Source organism: Hemibagrus wyckioides, linkage group LG14 (genome assembly GCF_019097595.1).
Source record: "Hemibagrus wyckioides isolate EC202008001 linkage group LG14, SWU_Hwy_1.0, whole genome shotgun sequence".
Classification (NCBI taxonomy): Eukaryota; Metazoa; Chordata; class Actinopteri; order Siluriformes; family Bagridae; genus Hemibagrus; species Hemibagrus wyckioides.
The window spans coordinates 3,130,821-3,157,126 of NC_080723.1; the positions used below are offsets into that span (position 1 = coordinate 3,130,821).

At 42.1% G+C, this 26,306-nt stretch overlaps 1 protein-coding gene across 4 annotated transcripts in view; it reads left to right on the plus strand.

Moving 5' to 3' along the window:
• cadps2 (Ca++-dependent secretion activator 2) overlaps nt 1-26,306 on the plus strand; it is a 132,011-nt gene that overhangs the window by 30,934 nt on the left and 74,771 nt on the right. For all 4 annotated transcript variants that reach the window (XM_058408476.1, XM_058408479.1, XM_058408477.1 and 1 more), the window contains exon 3: nt 16,535-16,867. In XM_058408476.1, coding sequence (XP_058264459.1) covers nt 16,535-16,867 — 333 coding nt within the window. The remainder of the gene's footprint in view (nt 1-16,534; nt 16,868-26,306) is intronic.

Genomic DNA, 26,306 nt, shown 5'->3' on the forward strand with positions numbered 1-26,306 from the left:
GGTCAGAATACACAGTGCCTTGCAGTTTGCATAGCTACGGACCAATCATGGTGCCCATGCTGACCCCAGTGCACTGCCAAAAACAACAACAGTGGGCACATGAGCATTATAACTGGACCATGGAGCAAAAGAAGAAGGTGGCCTGGTCTGATGAATCAAGTTTTCTTATACATCATGTGGATGGCCGTGTGCGTCTCTTACCTGGGGAACACATGGCACCAGGATGCACAATGGGAAGAAGGCAATGTTCTGCTAGGAAACCTGGTGCCAGATACCACAGCACACCTTCAGGGATCTTTTGGAGTCCATACCTCGTCGGATCAGGGCTGTTTTGGCAGCAAAAGGGGGACTAACACAACATTAGGCAGGTGGTCATAATGTTCTGGTTTATCGGTGTATAAACTGTAAATTCAATCTCATCGATATTTGGTGTGACTTTCTTTGGCCTTTATGTGCAAAACGTAAGGAAATCATCAGGTATGTTGTTCCAAACATCTTGGAGAACTACCCACAATTCCTCTGTGGATTTCGGCTCTTGTAGTTGCTTCTGTATCTTCATGTAACATTCCACTGACATTATCTTCATCAACTCAATGATGTTGAGGTCATTGACTCCATGGGGGCCATACCGTCTCTTCCAGGACTCTTTATTTTTCTTTTTGTTGAAGACTTTGCCTGTATTTTTGGGGTTGTTGTTATGCCAGAGAATAAATTTGTTCAGATCAGATATCTCCCTGAAGGTATAGCATAATGGATAAGCATCTGTTTATACTTCTCTGCATCGAGAAGGCCATTAATTTCGACCAAATCCCCAACTCCGTAGCCCCAAACTTGCAAGGAACCTTCACCATTCTTCACTGTTGCCTGCAGACACTCTTCCTTGTCATGCTCTCCATCCTTTGGGTAAACAAATTGACTTCTGTTTGAGCCAAATATATGATAACTGCACAGCTTTTGTGCACAGTTGAATCCTTTGTTTCCATGACGGTGGTAGGGTTTTTTAGATTGGTGTACCAGGGTCCCACTGGTTTCTGCCAGGTCTGAGCTAATGGTGCTGCTGGACATCTTCCAACTGCAAAAGGGATGTCAGTGTGATGTGTCTTTCATCTGCTCCAATACATTTCCTAAGCCAGCCACCGCATCTGCGGTCCTCAACTCTTCTAGTTTCTTTGAGCTCCTGCAGAAGAGCTTGGACAGCACATCTGCAAACACTTGAAATGTCTCCCTGGAAGAGACCCCGCAGATGCAGGAAGAGCACCTCGTGTCTTGTCGCTGGGCTCAGTCTTTCCATGGCATACGGTTTTTTTTTCAGGAAGCTCACCATGTTAGCAGGGCACAGCTGTTCCTCACCAGTTTTATTCCTCCTACACAGATGTTGCTGTTTCAGGTAATGATTGTGTTTCAGTACTATACTGTTGATCCTTAGCACCTGTTTAGCGTAAGTGTTTCATGCACTGGATTAAAATGCTTATAAAATCCCAGACTGTATTTTCCCAGGAGAACTGATGCAGTTTTAAAGGCACTTCAATAGAGTGGTCACAGTAAAATATTGGTTACATTTTCTACTGTTTACACACTTCATTTGTTGGAATAGTTAAATACAAAACTATTAATATTTCTATAGAAAGCATGCTAATTTTACATTTTTACCCAATGCTATATATGTATAAACAAATAAAGAAGGGGAAAATAAATAAATATTTGTTTTCTTAGGCTCCTTTTAATTTTTTTCCGTTTTGTTATGGAAAAATTCATCATCAAGTCCATCGACTGTAATGGTTTGTGTGGGATGCATAAGAAGATGATTTTCTAGTCTGCCTCTGCAGATTTTGAGACACACTCCGTTTCCTTTGTTATATCTTGTCTCTTTCTCTCTCTCTTTCTTTCTTTTTCTCTCTCTCACACACTCAATCTCTCCCCCTCTGACTCTCTCTCCCTCTTTCCCTCTCTCTCTCTCTCTCTCTCTCTCCCTCCCTCTCCTCCTCTCTCTCTCTCTCTCTCTCTCTTTCTCTCCCTCCCCCCGACTCTCTCCCTCTCCCCCTTCCTTTCTCTCTCTTTCTGACTCTCTCCCTCTCTCTCCTCCCTGACCCCCCCGACTCGTTCCCTCTCTCTCTCCCTCTGACTCCCCCCTGACTCTCTCCCTCTCTCTCTTTCTCTTTCTCTCTCTCTCCCTCTGACTCCCCCTGACTCTCTCCCTCTCTCTCTTTCTCTTTCTGACTCTCTCCCTCTGACTCTCCCCCTGACCCCCCCTCCGACTCTCTCTCCCTCTCTCTCTCCCTCTGACTCCCCCCTGACTCTCTCCCTCTCTCTCTTTCTCTTTCTCTCTCTCTCCCTCTGACTCCCCCTGACTCTCTCCCTCTCTCTCTCTTTCTGACTCTCTCCCTCTGACTCTCCCCCTGCCCCCCCCTCCCCCTCTCCCTCCCTCTCTCTCTCCCTCTCCCTCCCCCCTGACTCTCTCCCTCTCTCTCTTTCTCTTTCTCTCTCTCTCCCTCTGACTCCCCCTGACTCTCTCCCTCTCTCTCTCTTTCTGACTCTCTCCCTCTGACTCTCCCCCTGACCCCCCCTCCGACTCTCTCTCCCTCTCTCTCTCCCTCTGACTCCCCCCTGACTCTCTCCCTCTCTCTCTTTCTCTTTCTCTCTCTCTCCCTCTGACTCCCCCTGACTCTCTCCCTCTCTCTCCCTTCCTGCCTCCCTCCCCCTGACCCCCCCCCTGACCCCCCCTCCGACTCTCCCCCTCTGACTCTCCCCCTGACCCCCCCCCCGACTCTCTCCCTCTGACTCTCCCCCTGACCCCCCCTCCGACTCTCTCTCCCCCTGGCCCCCCCTCCGACTCTCTCTCCCTCTCCCTCTCTCTCTCTCTCTCTCTCTGTCTCTCCCTCCCTCCCTCTCTCTCTCTCTCTCTCTCTCTCTCTCTATCTCTATCTCTCTCTCTCTCTCTCTCTTTCTCTTTCTCCCTTACATTTTAGCATGCATAGCTTATCACACGACACTTCCAAATCATTATATTATTTATTAGTATTTTTATTTGTAATGTCCTCCAGGACACTCACAGATAAAGGCAGTCAAGTTTGTTTGTTTTTTTGCCCCTATGCCCATGCAACAGCCACAGTTTAATTCAATAAGGTTTTGCAAATATTATATCCAGAGAGGCTGACATGCTGGCTGTTGGAAAGTAGATGCAAATGTTATTCCTGTGTATACGTTTTGTTTACTCACTGGTGTGTGATTTATATTTGATCTGAAACCCAGCTATGTAGAGTCAACTTTGGCATTAACGTAGTGCACTGCTGCAGCAAAAAGAAAGAAAGCAACAAGGAAAACAACAACAACAACCTCCACAGGACTGGGGTAAAGGTATCGGAATCGATTGTAAAGACCTCAAGAAAAGGAATCTAAACTCATCAACGGTAAGAGTCTGAAGGCCTGACTAGAATTCACGAAGAAATACAAGACACAAATTTTCTGGAACCAAGATTTAACCTTTACCAAAATGATGGTAAGTCCAAAGTGTGGAGAAGGATCGGATCTGCTCCTGAAGCATAAAAGCTCATCATTCAAGCATGGTGGAGGTAGTGTCATGGCCTGCGCTTTGCATGGCTGCATCTGGAACAGGCTCGCTAATGATGATGATGTAACTCATGATGGTGGCAGCGGAATGAATTCAGCAGTCTATAGAAAGATACTGCCTGCCAAATTACAGTGTAATTGGGAGGAACTTCGTCATCATGCAGCGAGAAAAGGATCCGAAACACACTGGACACAAAACGCAACAAAGGACTCCATCATGGGGGGAAAACAGTAGAGATAGTTGAGACTCTGGCCAAGTAAAAACACTAGAGCTTAATAAAATTGAGCAGCATTTTACTTCCTGAAGATGGGGCTGAATTGAGAAACCTCTAAAAATGTAAAACAACTGAAAGAAGCTGTGGTTTAAAAACCTGGAAAAGCAACATCGCTCATGTCAGTGTCACTCACAACAGCTTGGCACGGTTATTTTCATTTTGTGTACTAGACCACTGGATCAGAGCATCTCCAAAACTGCAGCTCTTGTGCGGTATTCCCGGTCTGCAGTGGTCAGTATCTATCAAAAGTGGTCCAAGCAAGGAACAGTGGTGAACCAGCGACAGGGCAAGGCTCACTGATGCACATGTGGAGCGAAGGCTGGCCCGTGTGGTCCGATCCAACAGACGAGCTACTGTTGCTCAAATTGCCGAAGAAGTTAAGGCTGGTTCTGATAGAAACGTGTCAGAATACACAGTGCCTTGCAGTTTGTTGCATATGAGGCTGCATAGACACAGACCAATCAGGGTGCCCATGCTGACCCCTGTGCACTGTGGAAACAGTGGGCACATGAGCACCAGAACTGAACCATGGAGCAATGGAAGAAGGTGGCCTGGTCTGATTTATCATGTTTTCTTTTACATCATGTGGATGGCCGTGTGTGTGTGCGTCGCTTACCTGGGGAACACATGGCACCAGGATGCACTATGGGAACAAGGCAGTGTTCTGCTAGGAAAAATTGGTGCCAGATAACACAGCACACCTTCAGGGATCTAGTGGAGTCCATGCCTCGTCGGATCAGGGCTGTTTTGGCAGCAAAAGGGAGACCAACACAATATGATATGCAACCAAATATTAAATGTTATTCCCTACTTATGTAACTTCCCGTCTGGCGGCACTCCCATCAGATCGCCAGAGGGAGCCGTCACCCGAGTTTTAGCACCGCCACAAGGAAAGAACACTTAGGGGCACTGGTGGCTCTATGATTGGTTTTTCGCCTACCATGCAGAAGGCCCGGGTTTGATTCCTAGCCAGTGCCCAAGCCCCAGCCACTGGATGCAGTGCCCAGTCTTAAGCCCAAATAAAAATGGGAGGGTTGGGTCAGGAAGGGCATCCGGCGTAAAACCTGTGCCAAGTTGTTGTGTAGACCGGTTGGTCCGCTGTGGCGACCCCCACACATGTAGCCTAAAGCTCAACAACAACAAAGAAAGAACACTTCTAGGTTACGTTTTTTGCTATTCGGATTTGTTTGCCTGCGCTTCTTGTTTTCCGATTTTGACTCTTTTCCACGCGTTTCCCATTTCCCTCTGTTTCCCTACCTAGACAAATTTGGATTTGTCTAGCTTGGAATAAACCTGCATATGGATCCGAGATCTTCCGCCTCGGGTGTTTCCTTACAACTTACTTCATTTACTTTATCTGTTCTGTCAGTGTAACATAACTTAGGCTTTTCACACTGCGCTTAACCCCGGGTTATCGTCATTCTAAACACCGCTTTTAATGGTGAAGAAACGTTTCACAATAATTTAAGGTTATTAATGTAATGTTAATAATGTAATTTGAGGTCGGGGTTATGAAACCCTGCTCCGGAGGGTTCTGCCGTTCATCCAAACGGTGACAGTGACACCGCAAATATGCAAATAAGAACGTTAACCCGGGGTTTAGGAACGTACAGTGTGAAACGTCTGTTAACGAATGATCAACAGTTAACCCCAGGTATAGTATGAGCAGTGTGAAACGTGATTACAGAGAACCCAGGGTTTCAGATGACTCAGGGTGTACAATTTCACATGTGAAAAGCCCTTGTGTGTGTAGCTGTAAATATCTGGTCTGTTGTCCCAAATCCATCTTCTCCATCCATCCATCTCAACCTCATATGCCTCGTGTGTATTGCAAAATAAAGACAATAATGTCTCTGCTAGATTAGATTATTTTAATTAGGCACAGAGACGCTGCGCGCTTGCTATTTCAGAGAGCATAGATTTATGCCTCGAGAGGAATTAGCCGGCGTTGTACAGAGCTGAAAATATGCATGTAGGTGTGAACTCTATAACCCTGAGGGATGTAGCAGATGAGAGAGTAAAGCATCAGGAGTATAGTAAGTATCTAGCATCAGGAGTACAGGACATCTGATGTAAGGATCCTAGAGCTCACATATTCATGGGGCTTGCTTCTTTTTTTGCATTTATCTGACTACAGACTGGTAGTATTTGCATGCTGTTATGCTTTAGGAGAGTTCTGAAGTATTTTTGCTCAAGGCATAAAGGAAATTGTCAGGAAGGTCTAGCTTTTTTCTCAATACAAAATTAATGCATGGACACATCCTTTCCAGCAAATATCCCCCTCGACCCTCTCTCTCTCTCTCTCTCTCTCTTTCCCTCACACACACACACATAACACCAGAACACTTATGAGGACAAGCCAGGTTACCAAGCAACCTGTTGGATTTAAGAGCTAAGAATGGAGCTGCGATCTCTTGAGTTTGGCTACAACCTTTAGGAGTCGGATTTTTTATTACAGTCCGTTCACGTGTCCAAGGTTTAAAATATCGGTTTGTTGGCTTATGGTCTTGCGTTAGTTTAAATGGAACAGTGTGCAACCTAGTTGTAACCTTAGTCGAGTAGAAGCTCCTCTTTGCCGATGCCGTGTTCATCAATTAGGACATCCGTTGAATGAAAAGTGTGAATGAAAGCCGTTTGGTTTCAGGGACATAGGCAGAAATTCATGGGATCTTGAAGAAATTCTTAGTGTAATTCGGTGTGTTGATGCCTAGCTGTGAAACAAAGCCAGCTATTTAGGAAATGAAATTATAGTAAGAACCAAATGCATGCAGTGCTCTCCTTCACACCTGATTTGTTTCTGTTAATTGGGTTGAATTCTGATAAGACTCCACATGCGTTCACACTTCAAGTCTAACATGTGCCTTGTTAGTTGGATTGAAATCTAATTTTAATATGCAAAATCCGTGTTCCTCATGACCAGTTGCGATTTGTGATTTTGCCTGGTATTCATTCCTAAAAATGTGCAAAGCTAATCATTTATTAAGCAGCTTGTTTCTGGTGAATGGTAACCATGCATATCTTTCATGATTGCCATAGGGAATGCTTTACATAAAGCGATCAGACATAACATTATGAACACTGACAGATGACGTGAATAACGCTGATGATCTCCTCATCATGGAGGATAGTAGTGGGTGGGATATATTAGGCAGCAAGTGAACATTTTGTCCTCAAAGTTGATGTGTTAGAAGCAGGAAAAATGGACAAGCGTAAGGATTTGAGCAAGTTTGACGAAGGGCCAAATTGTGATGGCTAGACCACTGGATCAGAGCATCTCCAAAACTGCAGCTCTTGTGGGGTGTTCCCGGTCTGCAGTGGTCAGTATCTATCAAAAGTGGTCCAAGGAAGGAACAGTGGTGAACCAGTGACAGGGTCAAGGCTCACTGAAGCACATGGGGAGTGAAGGCTGGCCCGTGTGATCCGATCCAACAGACGAGCTACTGTTGCTCAAATTGCTGAAGAAGTTAATGCTGGTTCTGATAGAAAGGTGTCAGAATACACAGTGCATAATGGGTCAGGGCTGTTTTAGTAGCAAAAGGGGAACCAACACCAATATCAGGAAGGTGGTCATAATGTTATGCATGATCGGTGTACTTAGAAAGAAAGATTATGGTTGACAGATGTAGCTTTAGTGCTATGCGTGTATTTATTCTTGTGTATCATACTGTACATGTGCATGTTATATACATGTAGATCTTGTATCTCATGCTCATGCCGTCTGAAAAAGATGTGCAGAAAAAGCACAGCAACGATGTGCTTCAGAATGTCTTTTTGAATATTTTTGCGAGGTCTGTCAAATAGTCATCGCTGATTACAGAGTGCGTGAATGAAGGAGCTGGCATTTTCAGCCTTTCCCAAAGTATTTAACATGCCAGTGTTGTCACAGTCTGTTATCACAGTGTGTGCCTCTATAAAGTGCGTCGTCATGACATGCAGCAAGACTTCCCACATGGTTATACGGACAAAAGCGGCCTGGGCTCCGGGGACATTTTTTCCACCGCCTTTATCACGATTGCAAAAAATCAACATGTTGGGGGGAAAAAACACTTTAATTAGCCGTATGCCATTTGGAAATGAAAAGACACCAAACAATTCGAAGCCACACGTCACCTCTTGAAAAGAAAATGACTTTTCCACGGAGGAAAAAGTAATTTACCTCTTATTTCTCCTTGTGCCTTTTTTTTTTTTTTGCCATTTCTGGCTTTTCAAAATAATAATGCATTGCCTCAGTCAAATTGGCCCCTAGTGCTGAATTATTGTGTGTGAGAAAAACTAGCCAATCAAGCCCACCTAGGGTTAACCGACAGCTCCTGCAGGTTGAGCTGGCGTATTTTAAGTGACATTTATAAAGAAACGACTTTACAAAGTCGCAGCACAGTACTGTGCGAGATCGGATCTGATGAAAGTTACCAGCAGCTACTAAAGATAGCGCTTTCACTGTTGACTAAAGTATTGGCATTTCATGGAGGGTTTTTTTTCTTTTCTCCTCCAAGCCACCTTTATTAAAATGCCAAGGCTGATATGTAGCTCAATATAGTATAAATGAATAACAATTGAAATGTTTTGAGTCCAGTCATCTTTCTGGACCTTTCCAGACTATACATTATTTAGTATGTTTATTGTGCTTAATGGTATTTTAGCAGCTTATGCAATATTTATAGCCGTTACCCTTCGTCATGCAGGTCAAATAATGATCTGTAATTTTTGCACCTGCCATTTCAGAGGGCAAGGGCATAAATCAGAGGTCACTGATTTATGCCCGTGGGCTCGAGAGAAATCGGGCAGTGATGTGCAAACCAAATGTCTCCGTATGTAAACCTCGTTATCTTTATGGGCCCCAGTATAACGGCAGCCCGAGATCTATAACCCTGATATGATGGTGGATGATTCATGGATTTCACATACCTCACATTAATACCTCATATAAACTATAAAAAATGCTGTTTGTCAAGCCACATTAAAACAGCTGTGTGGTCAGAAATAAAGTGATAAACAGTGATTAATAACAACTACTAGAAATGAAAACATATGGAAGGTAAGCAGTGTATTAGTCATGTATCAGAATGTATTAGTTTGTGTGTGTGTGTGCTCACTGTGTGACAAAAATAGTTCTAACAAGTTTCTACATCTACTTGGATTTCCACCAAACCAAAACAACAGCACAAAAGCACCACAATTCTTCCTTTTAGCTTTTTTTAATTGTGTACTCTTAGTGCCTGTAGTCTTGGTAATTATGAACATGGCTCCACTGGAAGAGGCAAACAGCGACTTAAACAGGCGCAAGTTAATTAGTACCGGTACTGAGAACATGCTCAGTACCTTGCCACCTGAGAAAATGTTCAGTACCTTGCCGTCTGCATGCTTTTTTTAATCTCTACACACCGGGTACAGGGCACACGAGGCACTTGGAGCTTTAAGACTGCTTGCTGCTGCTGTTGATCCACATAGACCACCTGGAGATACATGGGATTGCTGTGAATGGTACCACTTAGAAACCATGGAGATGGAGATTGCTTGGGACTGCAATTGCCATGAACAGTTTTCCAATCAAGTCTCCATTCCTGGCATTTAGCAGACGCCCTTATCCAGAGAGACTTAAGGGCCTTTCTCAGGGGCCCACAATTGGCAGCTCGAAGGACCCCTGGGATTTGAACTCACAACCTAAAGGTGCAGCAAGTAGTTAACCACTAAGCTACCACATCCCCTTCTAGGTGTAGTTATAAAAAGTTTATAAACTAGTTATAAAAAGATCGATTATATATAATAACTGGAATGAATCACACAGTTATAAAATAATCTAACACATAAAGAATACACGGGTATAAAAGAGAAATAATTTTATAATCACACTACTCAGCTGAGGACGGTTCCTCTCAAGATTCCTGCCTAATATCCCCTCAGGGAGGTTTTCAGATCTGAGCGAGTCGCCGTAGAGTCGCCGACACCTGTGAAATATTTAACATGCTAAATATCTAGACCTGTCCAGTGTGAAAGGAGTTCTGACCGAAAAATACCTCGGCGCTGACCTACAGCCAATGAGAGAGCAAGATACAGGGCAGCGGGCAGTTTGGGGAGGAGTTATAGACGACAGAAGCATTGGGCTTCGGCATGTTGTAGCTTAGTGGTTAAGGTGTTGGACCTACTGATCAGAAGGTTGTGAGTTTGAATCCCAGCTCCACCAAGCTGCCACTGCTGGGCCCTTGAGCACGACCCTCAGTTGTATTAAAATGAGATAAATTGTAAGTCGCTCTGGATAAAGGCTTCTGCCGAATGCCTGAAATGTAAATATGTTCCTGTAAAGCTGCTTTGCAATGTTGTTTAAAGCAACATACTAGTAAAATAGAATGGAATTGAACGATATATTCTGTACATATCTTTGGTCACAAGCTTTAGGGTCTTGACGGCTGCATTCTCCACTCTTCCACCTATACACTCTTGTGTCCATCTGTTTCCAGCAGGATAACAAATGTTTAAACAATGATAACGTGAGCGTTTCTGAGCTAATGGATTGTGAAGAAAAAGTTCTTGCATGTTTTCTCTCAGGCTATGGGAATTGGTCACCTACCACATCAGTCAAATGGCATCTTTCCGTGAAAGCATGTGGTTAATGGCTAAGCTTATTAACAAGACTCTCTAGCCCAGCTTCTGAAGACTACCTGTGTAGCCTGTAGTCTGGTCTCAGTAGCCATTCCTTCCTCCCTGTCAGGGGTATTTTTATATATATATATATATATATATATATATATATATATATATATATATTTACTGCCTGGAGGTTTCCATTTGGGTTAATGCGTGTTGGATGACTTTTTGGTTTGTCACATCCTTTACAGAGTCCTTTTCTTTCTCCTGGTCTTGTACACTGCAGTCTGACTTTATAGGTGTTCTCTATGAACCTAGCTCAGTGAATAAAGAAACAGCCTTGAGGATTGGACAGTGTGGAAAATGGACCAAGCTTCACCGTGGACAAGTTTTATTTTCAAATATATTTCCCAAGCTGCTGTCATGTGTCTGCACATCTCTATTCAATGTACCCTAGCTTTTCCCAGTTATATATATATATATATATATATATATATATATTTATTTCTGCAGCTCCGACCTCGTGGTTTATCATTAGTTCCACTTGTATTGAGTGATTTTTTTGAATAGTTGCTGCTGTTCAGCTTGTCAGAGTGTGAAAGCCTGAGAAGATGAGAGGTTTGCCATAGTGCTTAAAGTGAAAGGACGTTCGTACGGGGCAAGTTCTTTCAATCCAGGCTGCAGGCTAAGGTAAGGAGAATCAGGTTTATTTTGCCGTGTCAGATAGTCAAGGTAGGGGCTAAAACATGTGATTTTTAAAAAAAAATAAATAAAACCTGTGTGTCGGATTTCCTTCTGCAGGATTGCTAAACAGGAGAGAAAATGGCTCAATTAATGGTTTGGAAAGTGGAATGAAAGATCACGATGCTCTTGGTATCATGTGCCTTGCAAACGACATTGTGCTTAAAGTGAATTTTTGAGCCGCTCAGAATTTTTTTATTGCATATTTGATCCGAGACTTGGGGAGCCGTGATTCGATCTGTCAGCACAGATGAAAGGGAGATTTAAAAATTTCTCTGTATTGGAATATAGGCCTGTATTATTCTGGAGAAAGCAATAGATTATAGATAACACTGCATTGGCTTGGGGATGAGATCTTTAAATATGTTCTCAGATACGTGTTGAAAAGGTGCGGAAAAACAAACATAAACCATCCAGGGAGCCACAGATCTGCAGGCTGCCACAGAGCTTGATGAGACCGGTCAGAGAAGGACCAGACTGGTTAGAGCTCATAGTCTGCCTATCCAAGCTTACTCAACATCTGAGGTGGTGGTAGCTCAAGCAATTAAGGCTCTTGGTTGTTGCCAAGCTGTCACCATTGGACCCCTGAGCAAGGCCACCATATCCCCCATCCCCTCCCCCCAGATCCGGGTATGCTGCATCATGGCTGACCCTGCGCTCTGACCCCAAGGATGGGATATGCGAAGAAAGAATGTGCAGTAATGTATATGTGACATGCTGAGCAGAAAAGCACCTGAAAGACACAAAACAAGATCAGAAGACCACATCAACTTCCATTCCTCTCTCTCTCTCTCTCTCTCTCTCTCTCTCTCTCTCTCTGTCTCTCTCTCTCTCACCCAAGAACAGGAATCTAAGGCTAAACTGAACACAGGTTGACCAGAACTGGAAGGTTTGAAGCCTGGAGATGATTAAGGATTGAAAAAACATTGTCTGGCTTTCTCTCTCTCTCTCTCTCTCTCTCTCTCTCTCTCTCTCCTTCATTCTTCAGCTGTCCAGTTCTTGGCTGACAGGAATGGAAACAGATGAGGCCTTCTGCTGTCATAGCCCATCAAAGCAGCAGCGGAGACATGATGTTATAGGACACGCATGCAATTGTTCAAACTGAAGACATTTCCTTAATAGAAATTATTAATATTAACAAGTCTTTCCTTCCTTCCCATTTCCTTTATTTATCTTATCTCCAAAGAAGTGCCGAACAGTATCTGATGACCTGCTTCATTAACACGCACTCTCTCCTGACATTGTCTGCCTGAAACGCTGTCTTTTCCCGGACACGACCGATCAGATTTTAACTCATTGCACAGCTCTGAGCAGCCCTCTATCTCGTTAAACTCTTAACTGTGGAATACAAGCTGCTATGCACACTGTTGCTTGTAAATAATTGAATAAGATTTTAATCCTCCAATTAAGCCAAACAGCAGGGTGAGAGGAAATCACATGGTGGCCAATTCATTAGTAATAATGCCTGACATTTGTACTGGCACAAAATGAAGACATTAAATGCCAAGCTATGTTCCTTATAATAGTGACTGGTATATGCTAAAAAATGACAGTATGATTACTAATATAGTCTAATTACCTTTCTATAAAGTTTTCCTGCCTACTCTTATGGTAATTGTGTCCTTAAAAACACAGTCTCGGATGCATCGTGTCTTTTTTTATTTCTTGTACATTCAGCTGCTGTGTGCTTCTTAGTGAAAGGTGTGTGCTCACAGAGAATCCTCGACAGCAGTAAAGCGACTCTGCTAAAGCGATCGCCTCGAGCATCCTGTCAAAAGATTCCTTTTTTTATTGTTCTTTTGTTGCCCCGTAGATCATGGATGAAATTCAAATCTGTATGTCAAGCGTAAGCCAAAGGACGATACACCATTGAAGCTCTTACGGAGATGATTGAGTGTGTGATAAAGAAAAAGAAAAAAACAGACTTTATTGTACACATGTACAGTACAAAGAAATTAGTTATATATATATATATATGTATGTATATGTATATATATATATATATATATATATATATATATATATATATATATATATATGTATATATATACTTTATTCTGGAAGAAATAGAGTCAAAGCAGTGATGATGCACTTCCAAAGTATAAAGGCCCTATTGAGGCAGTGCTGGGATCAGAGCATCTCCAAAACTGTAGCTCTTGTGGGGTGTTCCTGGTCTGCAGTGGTCAGTATCTATCAAAAGTGTCCAAATGGAAACCTGTGGACCAAATGATCTGCCGTGGCGACCCTCTGAACAGGGAGTAGCCAAAAGAACAACAGCCTTATTATATTCTTATTATAATTATCATAATCTGACTGTAATCTCAGTGAAGCAGCTCTAACAATTGTGTATATTGTGTTGCGTTGCTCAGAGTCATCAGAGAGAGCGGGATCAAGCCATCCTTCCACCCAGTGAGAGCAGCATCAGTTTGGACTCCCAGAAGCCTGAGCAGGAAATCAAACTCTGGTTTTCTAGGGGGTCACCAGGTCCCTGTCGAGCTGCAATATGCCTTGTCTGTCTGACAGTTTTGACAGAGTGACCTTTTTTTCTGCATTGTGGAGTTAACAGCTGCCTCCGAGGACCAGTGTTATTTTAAAATAACAATCAATAACAGGTTTCAGATTTGAAGCTAAAAACACATCCAACAGGCATGAGAGGATTTCCCTGTCATTTAGAGAAAACGTCTGGGCTTTCTAGTGTGTAAAGGTATGCACAAGAAGAATAAGTAATGTAAATTGTAATTCGGTTCAAATCATTTCATTTGAGATGAGCTACGACTCTTTTATATTCAGATTCCACTGAAAAGTTTTATATGCTTATTTACCTTATGTACTTCATGTAAATGTAAAGAAAACAAGTCTGAATGTTAAGATATAAAGAGCAGACATTGCTTTAAGCATACATCGCTGTATGAAAGGAGGACATGCTGCAGGAGTGTTCAATTTCGTATAGAATTTTCTTTTAATACTGTGGAACACTTTATTAGAGCCAGAACCCAGAGACGGATAAGTGACAGATCCGGTATGATGACTCAAGGTGCAGTGTGCCCTATTCTCCCTAGCCAGCCTTCCATTAGGCTTCCGATGATACACTCGCTCACATGTAATATATTTTATTGCCATTATCATCTGTGAGAAAGTTGTTAATTTATCATTACATTTTGTATCTCAGGTGGTTTTCACACAGTTTATGTTTGCTGCGGTCCGAATCCAAGTACGATTATTTCCAGTGAGCCACCCTCACAGCATTAGTCTCGTATCGATCTCACTTGATTCTGCCGAACACCTTGTGAATTTATTTCCATCTTGCAGCATCACAAACACACACGGAGATCACAGTGCTACTCAGTCAGGCATAACGTTATGACCACTGACAGATGAAGTAAATAAGACTGATGATCTCCTCATCATGGTACCTGTTAGTGGGTGGGATATATTAGGCAGCAAACGAACATTTTGTCCTCAAAGTGTATGTCTTAGAAGCATGAAAAATGGACAAGCGTAAGGATTTGACAAAGGGCCAAATTGTGATGGCTAGACCGCTGGATCAGAGCATCTCCAAAACTGTAGCTCTTGTGGGGTGTTCCCGGTCTGCAGTGGTCAGAATCTCCTCCATAGAGGCCCCACCTCGCAATTTACAGGACTTAAAGGATCTGCTACTAACATCTTGGTGCCAGATACCATAGCACACCCTGAGGGATCTAGTGGAGTCCATGCCTTGACAGGTCAAGGCTGTTTTGGCAGCAAAAGGGGGACCAGCTCAATATTAGGCAGGTGGTCATAATGTTCTGCCTCATCGGTGTAAAAAAAATAATTGAGATATGAGACCAATTATGTTTAACTCATGCAGCAGCTGAATACGGCATGATTTCTCTATTCAATCATTACTATTTGTGTATAAATCAACTCTGAATATGGCCCTACGTAAGTAATATTTTATTGTTTTTTTTTAATATATATTTTCTCCCAAGCTCAGAAATGACAGATCCAGTATAATAATGTGCTAAAAAAGCTGCATCGATAGAGAATATATAGAATTGAGTTTACGGTGTAGGACCCTGCGAGTACACATAATGAGAGAGGAGGAATGTGAAATCTTGTTCTTGGTCATTATTGCTGCTTGTTTCTAATTAGCCGAGACACCTCAACAGGGAGAGAGGAAGTGATTAATTCTCCCTGCAGGATAATAATTACGATCACTCTTTCATAGAGCATGTGCTGGGCAGTGAAGAAAATGCATGTGAAAAAATAAAATAATAACACAGATTGTGAAGCTCTCAGCTGTAGCTGTGCCTTTTGTGTTTTTTTTAATAAACTCTTACTGCTTTCCGGGCCACTGGCAGTGATTCTGGTATAGAGCGTGTTTCATTCACGTTCACATGATACCCTTTCCGACTCCTCTAATATGGTTATCAATTTTGCATTTGACTTAGCAGACAAATTGCAAACGATTTGTGTTAATGGAGCCCGAGTGCAGTCTTTCTTCATGCTGCACACCAGTCTCTCTCTTCATGTGTCGAAATTCTTGTGGGTTTAGTACGAACATATTTCTGTCATTTTCTTGCCAATGCGCCTAAATCGACTTTGTTCCACATCATTACCTGCTGGATGAAGATGAGAATCATCCCCATCTGCTGCTCCTTTTATGATTCATCCTGTTTTGTAGATGGGGCTAATGGTAAAAGAAACAATAAATAACAATACAGTTAAACTGAAATTAACACTACATGTTTCACTCGAGCAGTCCATTTCTTACTTCAGTCTCTTATAGTTAAAGTTTTACATGTAGTACACTTTGCATTATTACGTATAGTAGACTTCAACCATGACTCTCAACACATTAATGTTTTTCCACTGATAAGGCATAACATTCTGAGCAGTGACCGGTGAAGTGAATAAGACTGATGATCTCCTCATCATGGCACCTGTTAGTGGGTGGGATATATTAGGCAGCAAGTCAACATTTTGTCCTCAAAGTTGATGTGTTAGAAGCAGGAAAAATGGACAAGCGTAAAGATTTGAGTGAGTTTGATGAAGGGCCAAATTGTGATGGCTAGACCACTGGATCAGAGCATCTCCAAAACTGCAGCTCTTGTGGGGTGTTCCCGGTCTGCAGTGGTCAGTATCTGTCAAAAGTGTCCTTTAAGTCCTGTAAGTATCCTTTAAGCCCCTTACAGGTCTTAAAGGATCTGCTGCTAACATCTTGGTGCCAGATACCACAGCACACCTCCTACTAGAGTCCATGCCTTGACGGGTCAGGGCTGTTTTGGCAGCAAAAGGGGGACCAGCACAATATTAGGCAGGTGGTCATAATGTTATGCCTGATCAGTGTATATGTAAACGAAACGAACATCTCAATTTCTTCCATCCAGGGTTTTCTGAAGAGTGAGCGCGTGACACGGATGGTGCAGAGCGGAGGCTGCTCAGCCAGTGATTTCCGTGAGGTGTTCAAGAAGAACATTGAACGCCGTGTGCGCAGCCTGCCCGAGATCGACGGCCTGAGCAAAGAGACGGTGCTGAGCTCCTGGATCACCAAATACGATGCCATTTTTAAAGGAGAGGAGGACCAGCGGCGGTCGCAAGGGCGCATGCCCTTCAGCGCTGTGTCTGAGCTCATCCTCAGTAAGGAGCAGCTATACGAGATGTTCCAGCAGATCCTGGGCATCAAGAAATTCGAGCACCAGCTGCTATATAATGCTTGCCAGGTGGGTTTTATTTGTTCTTACAGATAGAATGCAATGCTTTGGTATGCAATCATTTCTTAAGTAATGCATTTCTTATCTCATTTTTGTTACTAACAGTGTCATTGTGAGTTGTTGCTTCCTCTCAGCAACAACACAACACCATCATTCACTCCTGAAGTTGCTTTAAACACCAGCAGATTTCTTCTAGACAAATGGAAATTACTGATCAGTACAGAAGTTTGCACGAATGAAGAAATTTATTGCGTAGGAACATTTGGTGCATTTAGTTTCTTAAGATAATAGTAGTGGAAAATAAATCAGTAATGACGTTAGCTTAAGCGTCTGCTTTTTCCCCTCTCGGAATGAGATTTATTAATAACGATTTTCTTGTTACTTGTCTTCTGTCTCTACTGAGACCCGTGTAACAGCTTTTAGATCCTCTCAGTTGTAATACAACGACAATTCTCTTGAGATTTTTTGCCACCCGTCGTGAAAATGAGCAAATATTAGTATCTAAAAACAGCAGTAAGTGATATTTTGAGTTTGAACATACAATCTCTAAAAGACTTTAAGTAGTGCATTGTTACTCTACTAAACAGGGTAGTGTAGTAGAGTTTTGTAGTTTTTACGCTTAAAAAACAAAAGAAAAACAAAACACCCCGCTTGCTCTAAAGCAGGGGGTGTCCAGTCTTATCCAGAAAGGACCATTGTCCTAATATTTCAGTGGCGGACCGTGCATTTCACACCTAGGCCTTCACTGGTTGTCCTTCCTGAATTAATCCACCTCTATACCATCATTATGATGCCACCATGGGCGTCGCTGGGCCATTTTCTACTTAAAATTTCTGATGTTTTCTGATTTCTGACGTTTCCCTCTACACGTTCCAACATGTCCACCGGAATTCGGGCTCTTTCCTGCCGAATAACATTCTTCAAGTGAAGCAGGTTTGTGGGGCGATGTTTAAAAACCTCTGCCTTGAGGTATCCCTATAAAAAAAAAAAAATCACAGGGCATTAGATCGGGCGAGCGTGCCGCCCACGGGATGTCGCCTCTAATTGAGATGAGCCGTCCAGGGAACATTGCCCTCAAACATGTTGGAACGTGTAGAGGGAAACGTCAGAAATCGGTTGCATCAGTGCATAGAGAACGGTGGCCACCACCTTCAAGATATTTTGTTTAAAACAGCATAATTTGAAATTATGTTCTTTCATTATCAAAAAATAAATTTTGTTTATCAGCCACAATTTTTCTTTCATTCGCCTTCAAAAAAGGGAAGTTTTTGCGCCCCACCCTGTATATTAAAATGCAAGTCAGTGATTCAGATCACTGCTGTTTACGCCAGCAGAGAAGGCCTTGCTGGCCCTGACGGCCCACCGCTGTAATATTTTAACCTACCTGTCAGACTGGCCTAGTGCATGCGCATTAACTTCTTCAGCAATTTGACCCATCCTGCACTGTGTATTCTGACCCCTTTCTATCAGAACCAGCATTAACTTCTTCAGCAATTTGAGCAACAGTAGCTCGTCTGTTGGATCGGATCACACGGGCCAGCCTTCGTTCCCCAAGTTCATCAATGAGCCTTGACCGCCCATGATCCTGTCTCCTTTTCATCACTGTTCTGTCCTTGGACCACTTTTGATAGATACTGACCACTGCAGACCGGGAACACCCCACAAGAGCTGCAGTTTTGGAGATGCTCTGATCCAGTGGTCTAGCCATCACAATTTGACCCTTTTGGTCAAACTCGCTCAAATCCTTACTCTTGTCCATTTTTCCTGCTTCTAACACATCAACTTTGAGGACAAAATGTTCACTTGCTGCCTAATATATCCCACCCACTAACAGGTGCCATGATGAGGAGATCATCAGTGTTATTCACTTTACCTGGCACTGCTCACAATGCCTGATCGGTGTATAGCTATAATTTTGCGCTGCGGTAGGAAAATCTGACAAGGTAGGACAAATCAACAGAACACTGCCACATCTAGGACTACTAAAAGCCAAGATCAGCTGATTAAGCAGGTGGAATCAGGTGTAGCTTCTGCTTGATTTGGATAAGATGGACGCTCCTGCTCTAAAGAGAACAATCGCACTCTTTTTGAATGTGTTTCTGTAAGGGTTGTAGAGGATCTTTATCTGCTCCTCCATGTAGAGCATTTTACACTCCTCCTCCTCGCCATTGTCAGGTTATAAACACAGGCTGTCGCTTGGGTAGTTTCTTTAAACTTAAACTCGTTTCTGGTTAATGTGGAACATGTTTGGATCACTTCTGTTTCTTTGAACCTGTCTGAACCTCCTGGCAGAGGCAGCCAGATTATGAGCTGAAATATCCTGGTATTTAACACACAACATTCCCAAACCATCACAATTCCAACTCCATGTTTCAAAAGCTGCTTTATCTATGAATTCTTGTTTTATCATCAGATGTTTCTCATCTCATCTCACCACAACAAATAATAATAATGCCTATTGCAGTTCTATTGTTGCTTATGTCATGTTCAGGCAGAATGGGCTGCTCTTCTTTTTTAATTGGATACAATAGTAATAGATTGGGCCATGGCAACATCTTCTGCATATATTTTATTTTAATTCATTGTAGTGAAGGTTTGCAGGGGATTTTTTTCCTTGTTTATATTCTAAAATGTTCTGGTTTTCCATGCCACTTATATCCAAAAAAAATGTCATTGTGCTTCTCAAAACTTTCCGCTAGGAGTTTTAGAATATCTTTCGAGTCTTCTGCCCTTTACCTTAATTACCTGAGGTCAGGTTGTACCATGCATTGAAGATGTTCCATAAAGGTCAGGGAAATAATCAGCCGCTTCATGGATGTTATCTGCCACAATCCCTCCCGAAGTAAAGCAGTAGTGAGAGAGATTTAGTGGGCGGTCTTTGGGTCCTTCTACCTTTTTCACTCCATTTAATGTTAGCACAATTAACTAATTAGTGCAGGCTACACATTAAGGACATCCAAAAACTGTTAGTAAATTTCACCATGCAGTTTTTTTTCAGGATGTAGTGTGTATGAGTCAAAGGCTATTCAATTTTTACCAGCATATACTACAAAATCTGAATGTTTACATACACCTATGCAACAGAGACACAATCTCAGTTTTTCACATCTCCACTCATTTTATGTTCCCATGTATATACACTATATTGCCAAAAGTTTGACACCCCTCCAAAAAAATGACACCCCTCCAAATCAATGAGTTCAGGGGTTGTTTTTCGGCCAGTGAAAGGAACTCTTAATGCTTCAGCTTCATACCATGACATTTTGGACAATTTCATGCTCCCAACTTTGTGGGAACAGTTTGGGGATGACCCCTTCCTGTTCCAACATGACTGCACACCAGTGCACAAAGCAATGTGCGTGAGAGAGTCTGGTGTGGAGGAACTTGACCTCAACCCGATAGAATTTTTGAGGATGAATTAGAGCTGAGACTGTGAGGGGGTGAAAGAATTATTTGTAAATTTTTGTTCTGGAACTTTAATATTTTTCAGGACATCACGGGTGTCACAGCTCTGCTGGCAACAGTTTTCTGTTCCCATCATCCTTAAAGAAACTACTTGGAAATGCCACAAATGTCTTGGTCCACTCGTTTGTGTTAGTTTAGCTTATTTAAAAATGTAAGGCAATCGGTTTCCTAATATTTATTAGTAACGTGAGCGCTGATAAGTTCATCTAGCTAATGATTTCGAGTCATTAGTACCTGATAATTACACTTAATGAATAAGTTCGGTCTACTTAAGAAACATTATTACGTTTCGCCAAAGTACAATAAAATAAAACTTTACTTATATTTTTAAGGCAAATGGTTTCCTCACTTTTGTTAAGTAAAGTCAACTTATTACATGTTACTCTGTCAGGGAAATGTCCCAGTCTGTGTCCAGAGATATGCAGAGTTATTTCACATTTCCTGATTTTGACTGGTCACATTAACGACATTGTTTTCACACACTGTTCAGTATCGATGAGTTCAGCCAACCCTTTAGCTAATTACCAAGAGCCTGAATTTAATGTGTTTTCACATATTGGCTTGGGCAGGTAAGAGCGCTGCAGGGACCACAGGGAAAAATAAACTGTGGATTTGTTCGGACGAATTGTCATGAAGTAGATATTTATATATTTGGCTAATCATCAGTTTAGTGCTGCTCTGTGTTCTTCATGATCAGGCGATCTCTTCACATTTGTCAATGCTTTGTTTAGAGAGTTTTACAAGTACATTTTCAGTCCTTCCTGCCCCTCAGCCAATGATTTTTTCTCTCTCTTTCTCTTTGGTTTGTTGAATTATGTGCTGTTTGAAGCCAAAGCAAACAGCAAATGAGCCAGAAGTATCAATTTCAATCTGATCCAGAAGCTCTCTGGATCCAAGTTAGACAATTCTGGGCTGCTTTCTAGCAATCAGTCTGCATAGATTTATTATTGTTCTTTATTAAAAAGCACCACTTGTGTGTCTTAGTTGTCTGTGATCCTTTTATACTGCTTTAATTTTTTCTGGTTAAGAGGCATTTTCGCTAACTGACACGTCCCTGTTGAGTAGATCAGGGGAGAATGTGGCTAGTGATGTAAGATCAGTTCATCACATCCATCGTACATCTAAATGGGGACCGACGTTTCTCTGAAAAACAAAGCCGATAACAAGCAATAGTCTGTGCTGGTCGTTATCCTCACTTGTTTCTGTCTTCTGTATGAAGATCATTAAGCATGTGCTGTGTGATTAACTCCTCTTTGTGCTGAAGCTATGGAAGTTCAACCCATTAAGTCACACATAAACAGCGCAATACTAGTATTAGCTATTAGGCTAAATAAAGATGAGTGCTGGGAAATCAAATGCTGTAAAGACAGGAGTTATAGCAGAATCCAAAATGACATTACGTGTCATTTCCACATTCTGCAGCCATAAAATCCATATATATGGGGTTTGTTACTATCCAAAAGAGTGCTGCTGTGAGTAAAAATGGGATCCTTTCAGCAGCAGTTCATGATTTTTCTGACATCCGTTTAAGAATAACAAAAAGCACAATAAATGTATATATTAATATTTTTTTTTAAAATGCACCCCTTTTTTGAGGAAAAGATAGCAGATATGTTGCCCTCAGCATGTTGACTGTATTACGGTACACTGACAAGCATATTTCTTTTGTGAATTTTGGGCTTGTTTGTAGAGAAGCATGGGAGATTTCAGAGAGTTTTATTTTGAAGCTCAGTAAGACAGTGTTCAGTTCAGGCTACTGACACAAACCACTGGCCAAAAAAAAGAACAGTGAGTCTCCTATTCCTGTATTTGTGCTCATCATCTCCTCATCATGGCACCTGTTAGTGGGTGGGATATATTAGGTAGCAAGTCAACATTTTGTCCTCAAAGTTGATGTGTTAGAAGCAGGAAAAATGGACAAGTGTAAGGATTTGACGAAGGACCAAATTGTGACGTCTAGACCACTGGACCAGAGCATCTCCAAAACTGCAGCTCTTGTGGGGTGTTCCCAGTCTGCAGTGGTCAGTATCTATTAAAAGAGGTTTAAGGAAGGAACAGTGGTCATTCGACAACATGGTCATGGATGGCCAAGGCTCACTAATGCACATGGGGAGCGAAGGCTGGACGAGCTACTGTTGCTCAAATTGCTGGTTAATGCTGGTTCTGATAGAAAGGTGTCAGAATACACAGTGCATGACGGGTCAGGGCAGCTTTAGCAGCAAAAGGGGGACCAACACAATATTAGGCAGGTGGTCATAATGTTATGCCTGGTTGGTGTGTATATGTATATATAATTTAGCATTATATTTTTGTATCTTGTAACTGATAAAGCTGCTGTAACACAAGAATTTCCCTCATGGGATCAATAAAGTATATCTATCTATCTAACTAGACTGCAATCAGGAACAAAAGTAGTTCCTAGTCCTATTGTTTTTCTGTAATGAGGTAATAATTATGTTGTGATTACCAAATCAAATCAGGCATGAACTTCAGCTGGCCATCATTCCTTCCTTTTAGTTTGGCCTGAATGAGTCTACTGACCTTTACACAATATTTTCACAAAGCCTTCATAAGTATGTTGTGACAAAAAGGCCAATTAGCAAAGGGTCCTCATCAAAATATAGTGTCCACTTATACACAAAGTATATTCAGGACTTCTTCAATGTGAAAATCTCAAGATGCCCAAGGGAAACAGAAAGACAAGTAGGAATAGAAGAGGTTCTTTTTACTTTGTCAAACTCATTTCTTTATTTATTCTAGTGTGAGTTTAATTCGAGCCATTGTGTTATTGATTACAGTCTCCAAAATAGGCTTGTCTAAAGCTTTGTCACTAATGACTGCTGTCATTTGTGATTAATCGATAGTGACAGTATAAGAAGCTGAATAAAGACTTCATGCTATACTCTGACATTTATATTGGCTTAGTCAGATTAACATACCATCGTCTCTCATCTTCTATGAATAATAAAAAATTTGTAATACCCAGCCTGTGTTATTGCTCTTTCTGCTATCTGATTATCTTTGTTCTATTTCGGTCGTTTGTTCTTCCTCTGATTTAGTGACACTTCCACCAGCCAGTGTCAGATGTGTTGCCTGAATGTTTATAGTGTAAGGAAAATGGCAAAATGGGGAACAATTGTAGAGTGAAGTCACTGAAACTGTGACTGAGTAAATGGCAGATAAGTGCAGGAACTATGTAATTGAGGGTGCTACATAGGAGCAGGGAGAAAAGTCTGAGAGGAAGATAAATGACAGGCACAGGGTAAGGATGGATATAGGAATGCTAATGGATGGAGATGGATGACAGGGGGGAAAGACAAAACTGTTCAGCTGGATGTTTGTGGTGGAAGAGTTGATGATGTTTGACTGCAGAAAGGATTGACTGAGTCACTGGAAGAATCGCAAAGACACAGAGACGTATAGGAGATACCGAAGAGCTCACATGAGGGAAAGCTGCAGGAGACTCGGTTCTAAAAGTTAAGTCAATATTTACACAAGTCGATTTTCCAAGTGCACCGTTCAGATGATACAAATTCCCTGTGTGCAGCTCACACATCATCATGGGCAGGTCTTTCAATAGCGTCTAGCCCAGTGGTAGCTCATTGGTTAAAATTTGGGACTAGTGATCAGAGGTTGAAGTCCTCACACTGCCAAGCTGCCACTGCTGTGCCCTTGAGCAAGGCCCATAACCCTTGAATAAAAATGAGATAAGTCAAACTGGATAAGAAAAGTCTGCCAAATGCTGTAAAATTAAACATCTACCTCCATGAAAATCTGAAAAAATCCCCCAAAAAATCAGGTATAAAAATAAGTATGACTAATATGGTGACAGAAGATGGCAAGCGTTTAAATAAACATACACTATATGGCCAAAATTATGTGGACATCCATCCTAATGATAGCAGTCAGGTGCTTCACCTATACTCCCTGCTAATATAAAGCGCACAGACAATGCAGTCCCCTCAGACAAACATCTGTGGCAGAATGGGTCATGCCGAAGACTATTTTTAACCTGGCACCGTCACCAGTCAATTCATGAAATTTCTGCCTTGCTAGATCTTGCCCAGTCATATGTAAGTCCTATTATTGTGAAGGGTCTAGGAGCAACAACAGCTCATTCAGGAAGAAGTAGTAGTCCTGAGGGTCACCAAGCACTGAATCACATCGCATATAAAAATCATCCTGTGTTGTATCTTTCACTGTAGAGTTGCAGCCCAAATCTGGAAGCACAAGAAGTGTGTGTCGGGAGCTGAAATAGGTTTCCACTGCCAAGCAGCTGCACACAAGCCTAAGATCACTATGCTCAAGGGAGTGATGTGAAGCGCAGCACTAAATCAGGAGCAGTGAGACGTGTTCTCTGGAGTGATGAATCATGCTTCACTACCTGGCAGTCTGATGGAAGAACCGGGTTTGGTGGAAGACATTTACATTTACATTTCTTACATTTGGCAGACGATCTTATCCAGAGTGACGTACAAGAGGGCTCTAAAGTCTTTATTAATGAACACTGGTTCAGTAGGTCACAGATTTAGGAGACCATCAGCCTAAAAACTGTTGGTGGGTGTTTTATTTTTTTGCACAACATACAACAATACATAAAACCAGTAGGGACAATAAGAGCTAGTTTAAGTGTTTGAGGAAGAGGTAAGTCTTCATCCGTCGTTTGAAGTCGGTCATTCACTCGGCTGTACAGACATCTAGGGGAAGTTCATTCCACCACCTCGGTGCCAGAACAGAGAAGAGTCTAGATGTATACCTACCGTGGGAGATGGTGGGACCAGTCGAGCAGTGCTAGTAGATCTGAGGAAGTGTGGTGCAGTGCAAGAACTCTACAGATCTGAATGCAGTGTGCCAACAATAAAGTTTGGTAAATGATGGGTAATGGGTTGTTTCTAAGGTTTGGACCTGATCTCTTAGTTCCAGTGAAGTGTAATGTTACTACAGCAATGTATGTTGCTACAACATACCAAGAAGTTTTAGACAGTTGTGGCAACCAGTGTTTAGAGCATTTGGTTTAACGAGTTTGATGTTAAGGAACTCCAGTAGCCTGCACAGACCAGAACTACATTGGGATAAATTAGAATGTCGATTGAAAGCCAGTGGTTCTCTTCCAACATCAGTGCCTGACCTTAGAAATGGGCCTTTTTGTTTCAATCTGAATGGACACAAATCCCTGTAGACACACTCCAAAAGCAGTCCCAGAAGAGTGGAGGCTGTTATAGCTGCAATTGTAATGATCACATGCTTTTTAATGTATTAATAAAACATAAACCAGCACTTAAACCAGCGCAATGTTTGCATTTTATATAAGTATATTATCCTGTGCATAACTTTAAAGCTGTGATCTTTAACTGAGGTCATGAAATTGTATCGTGTGCACACGTTGTAGGTGCATAGAATTTATTTGTATTATAAAACATCTGCCAAAACACTTAAAAGTGACGTATTGTGTTTCCATTAAACTGTTAAAGCTGTGGCTTAATTGTGACTGCAGCAAGATTTCGGATGGGTAGAATGAAGAGGTCGTGACCGACTTGGGCAAGAAGACAAGTAGAATATACCAGCTGTTTTCTTGTGATTAGGGCAGTGATTCACCCTGCCATGTGTAACACCTGTGGCCCAATGTGTCTGGATAGAGAGAGAGAGAGAGAGAATGTTCCCACCATCCCTCGCTCTCATCTCTTCCTTGCCCTTGTCATCACCCCGTCACCCTGTCACCCCTCATTATTGAGAGGCAGGCAAGGCCAGAGGAAACAGGAGGCAGGTGAGCCAGCTGGAAGTTGTAATGAATTAGTAGAGGGTCAGTTTAGGAAATGACTGTGATGGTCAATACCTTCAAAACTGATCATTTTCGTGATCGATAGTTACCTGTACTCATGGCGATTCAGCTCAAAGGTCAGAGACAGAGAAGTCATTAATAGTCCTAGTCGAATCGAGCCCTGTTTCAAGTCTATGACTACTTGTAGTTTAGCACTGACAAGAT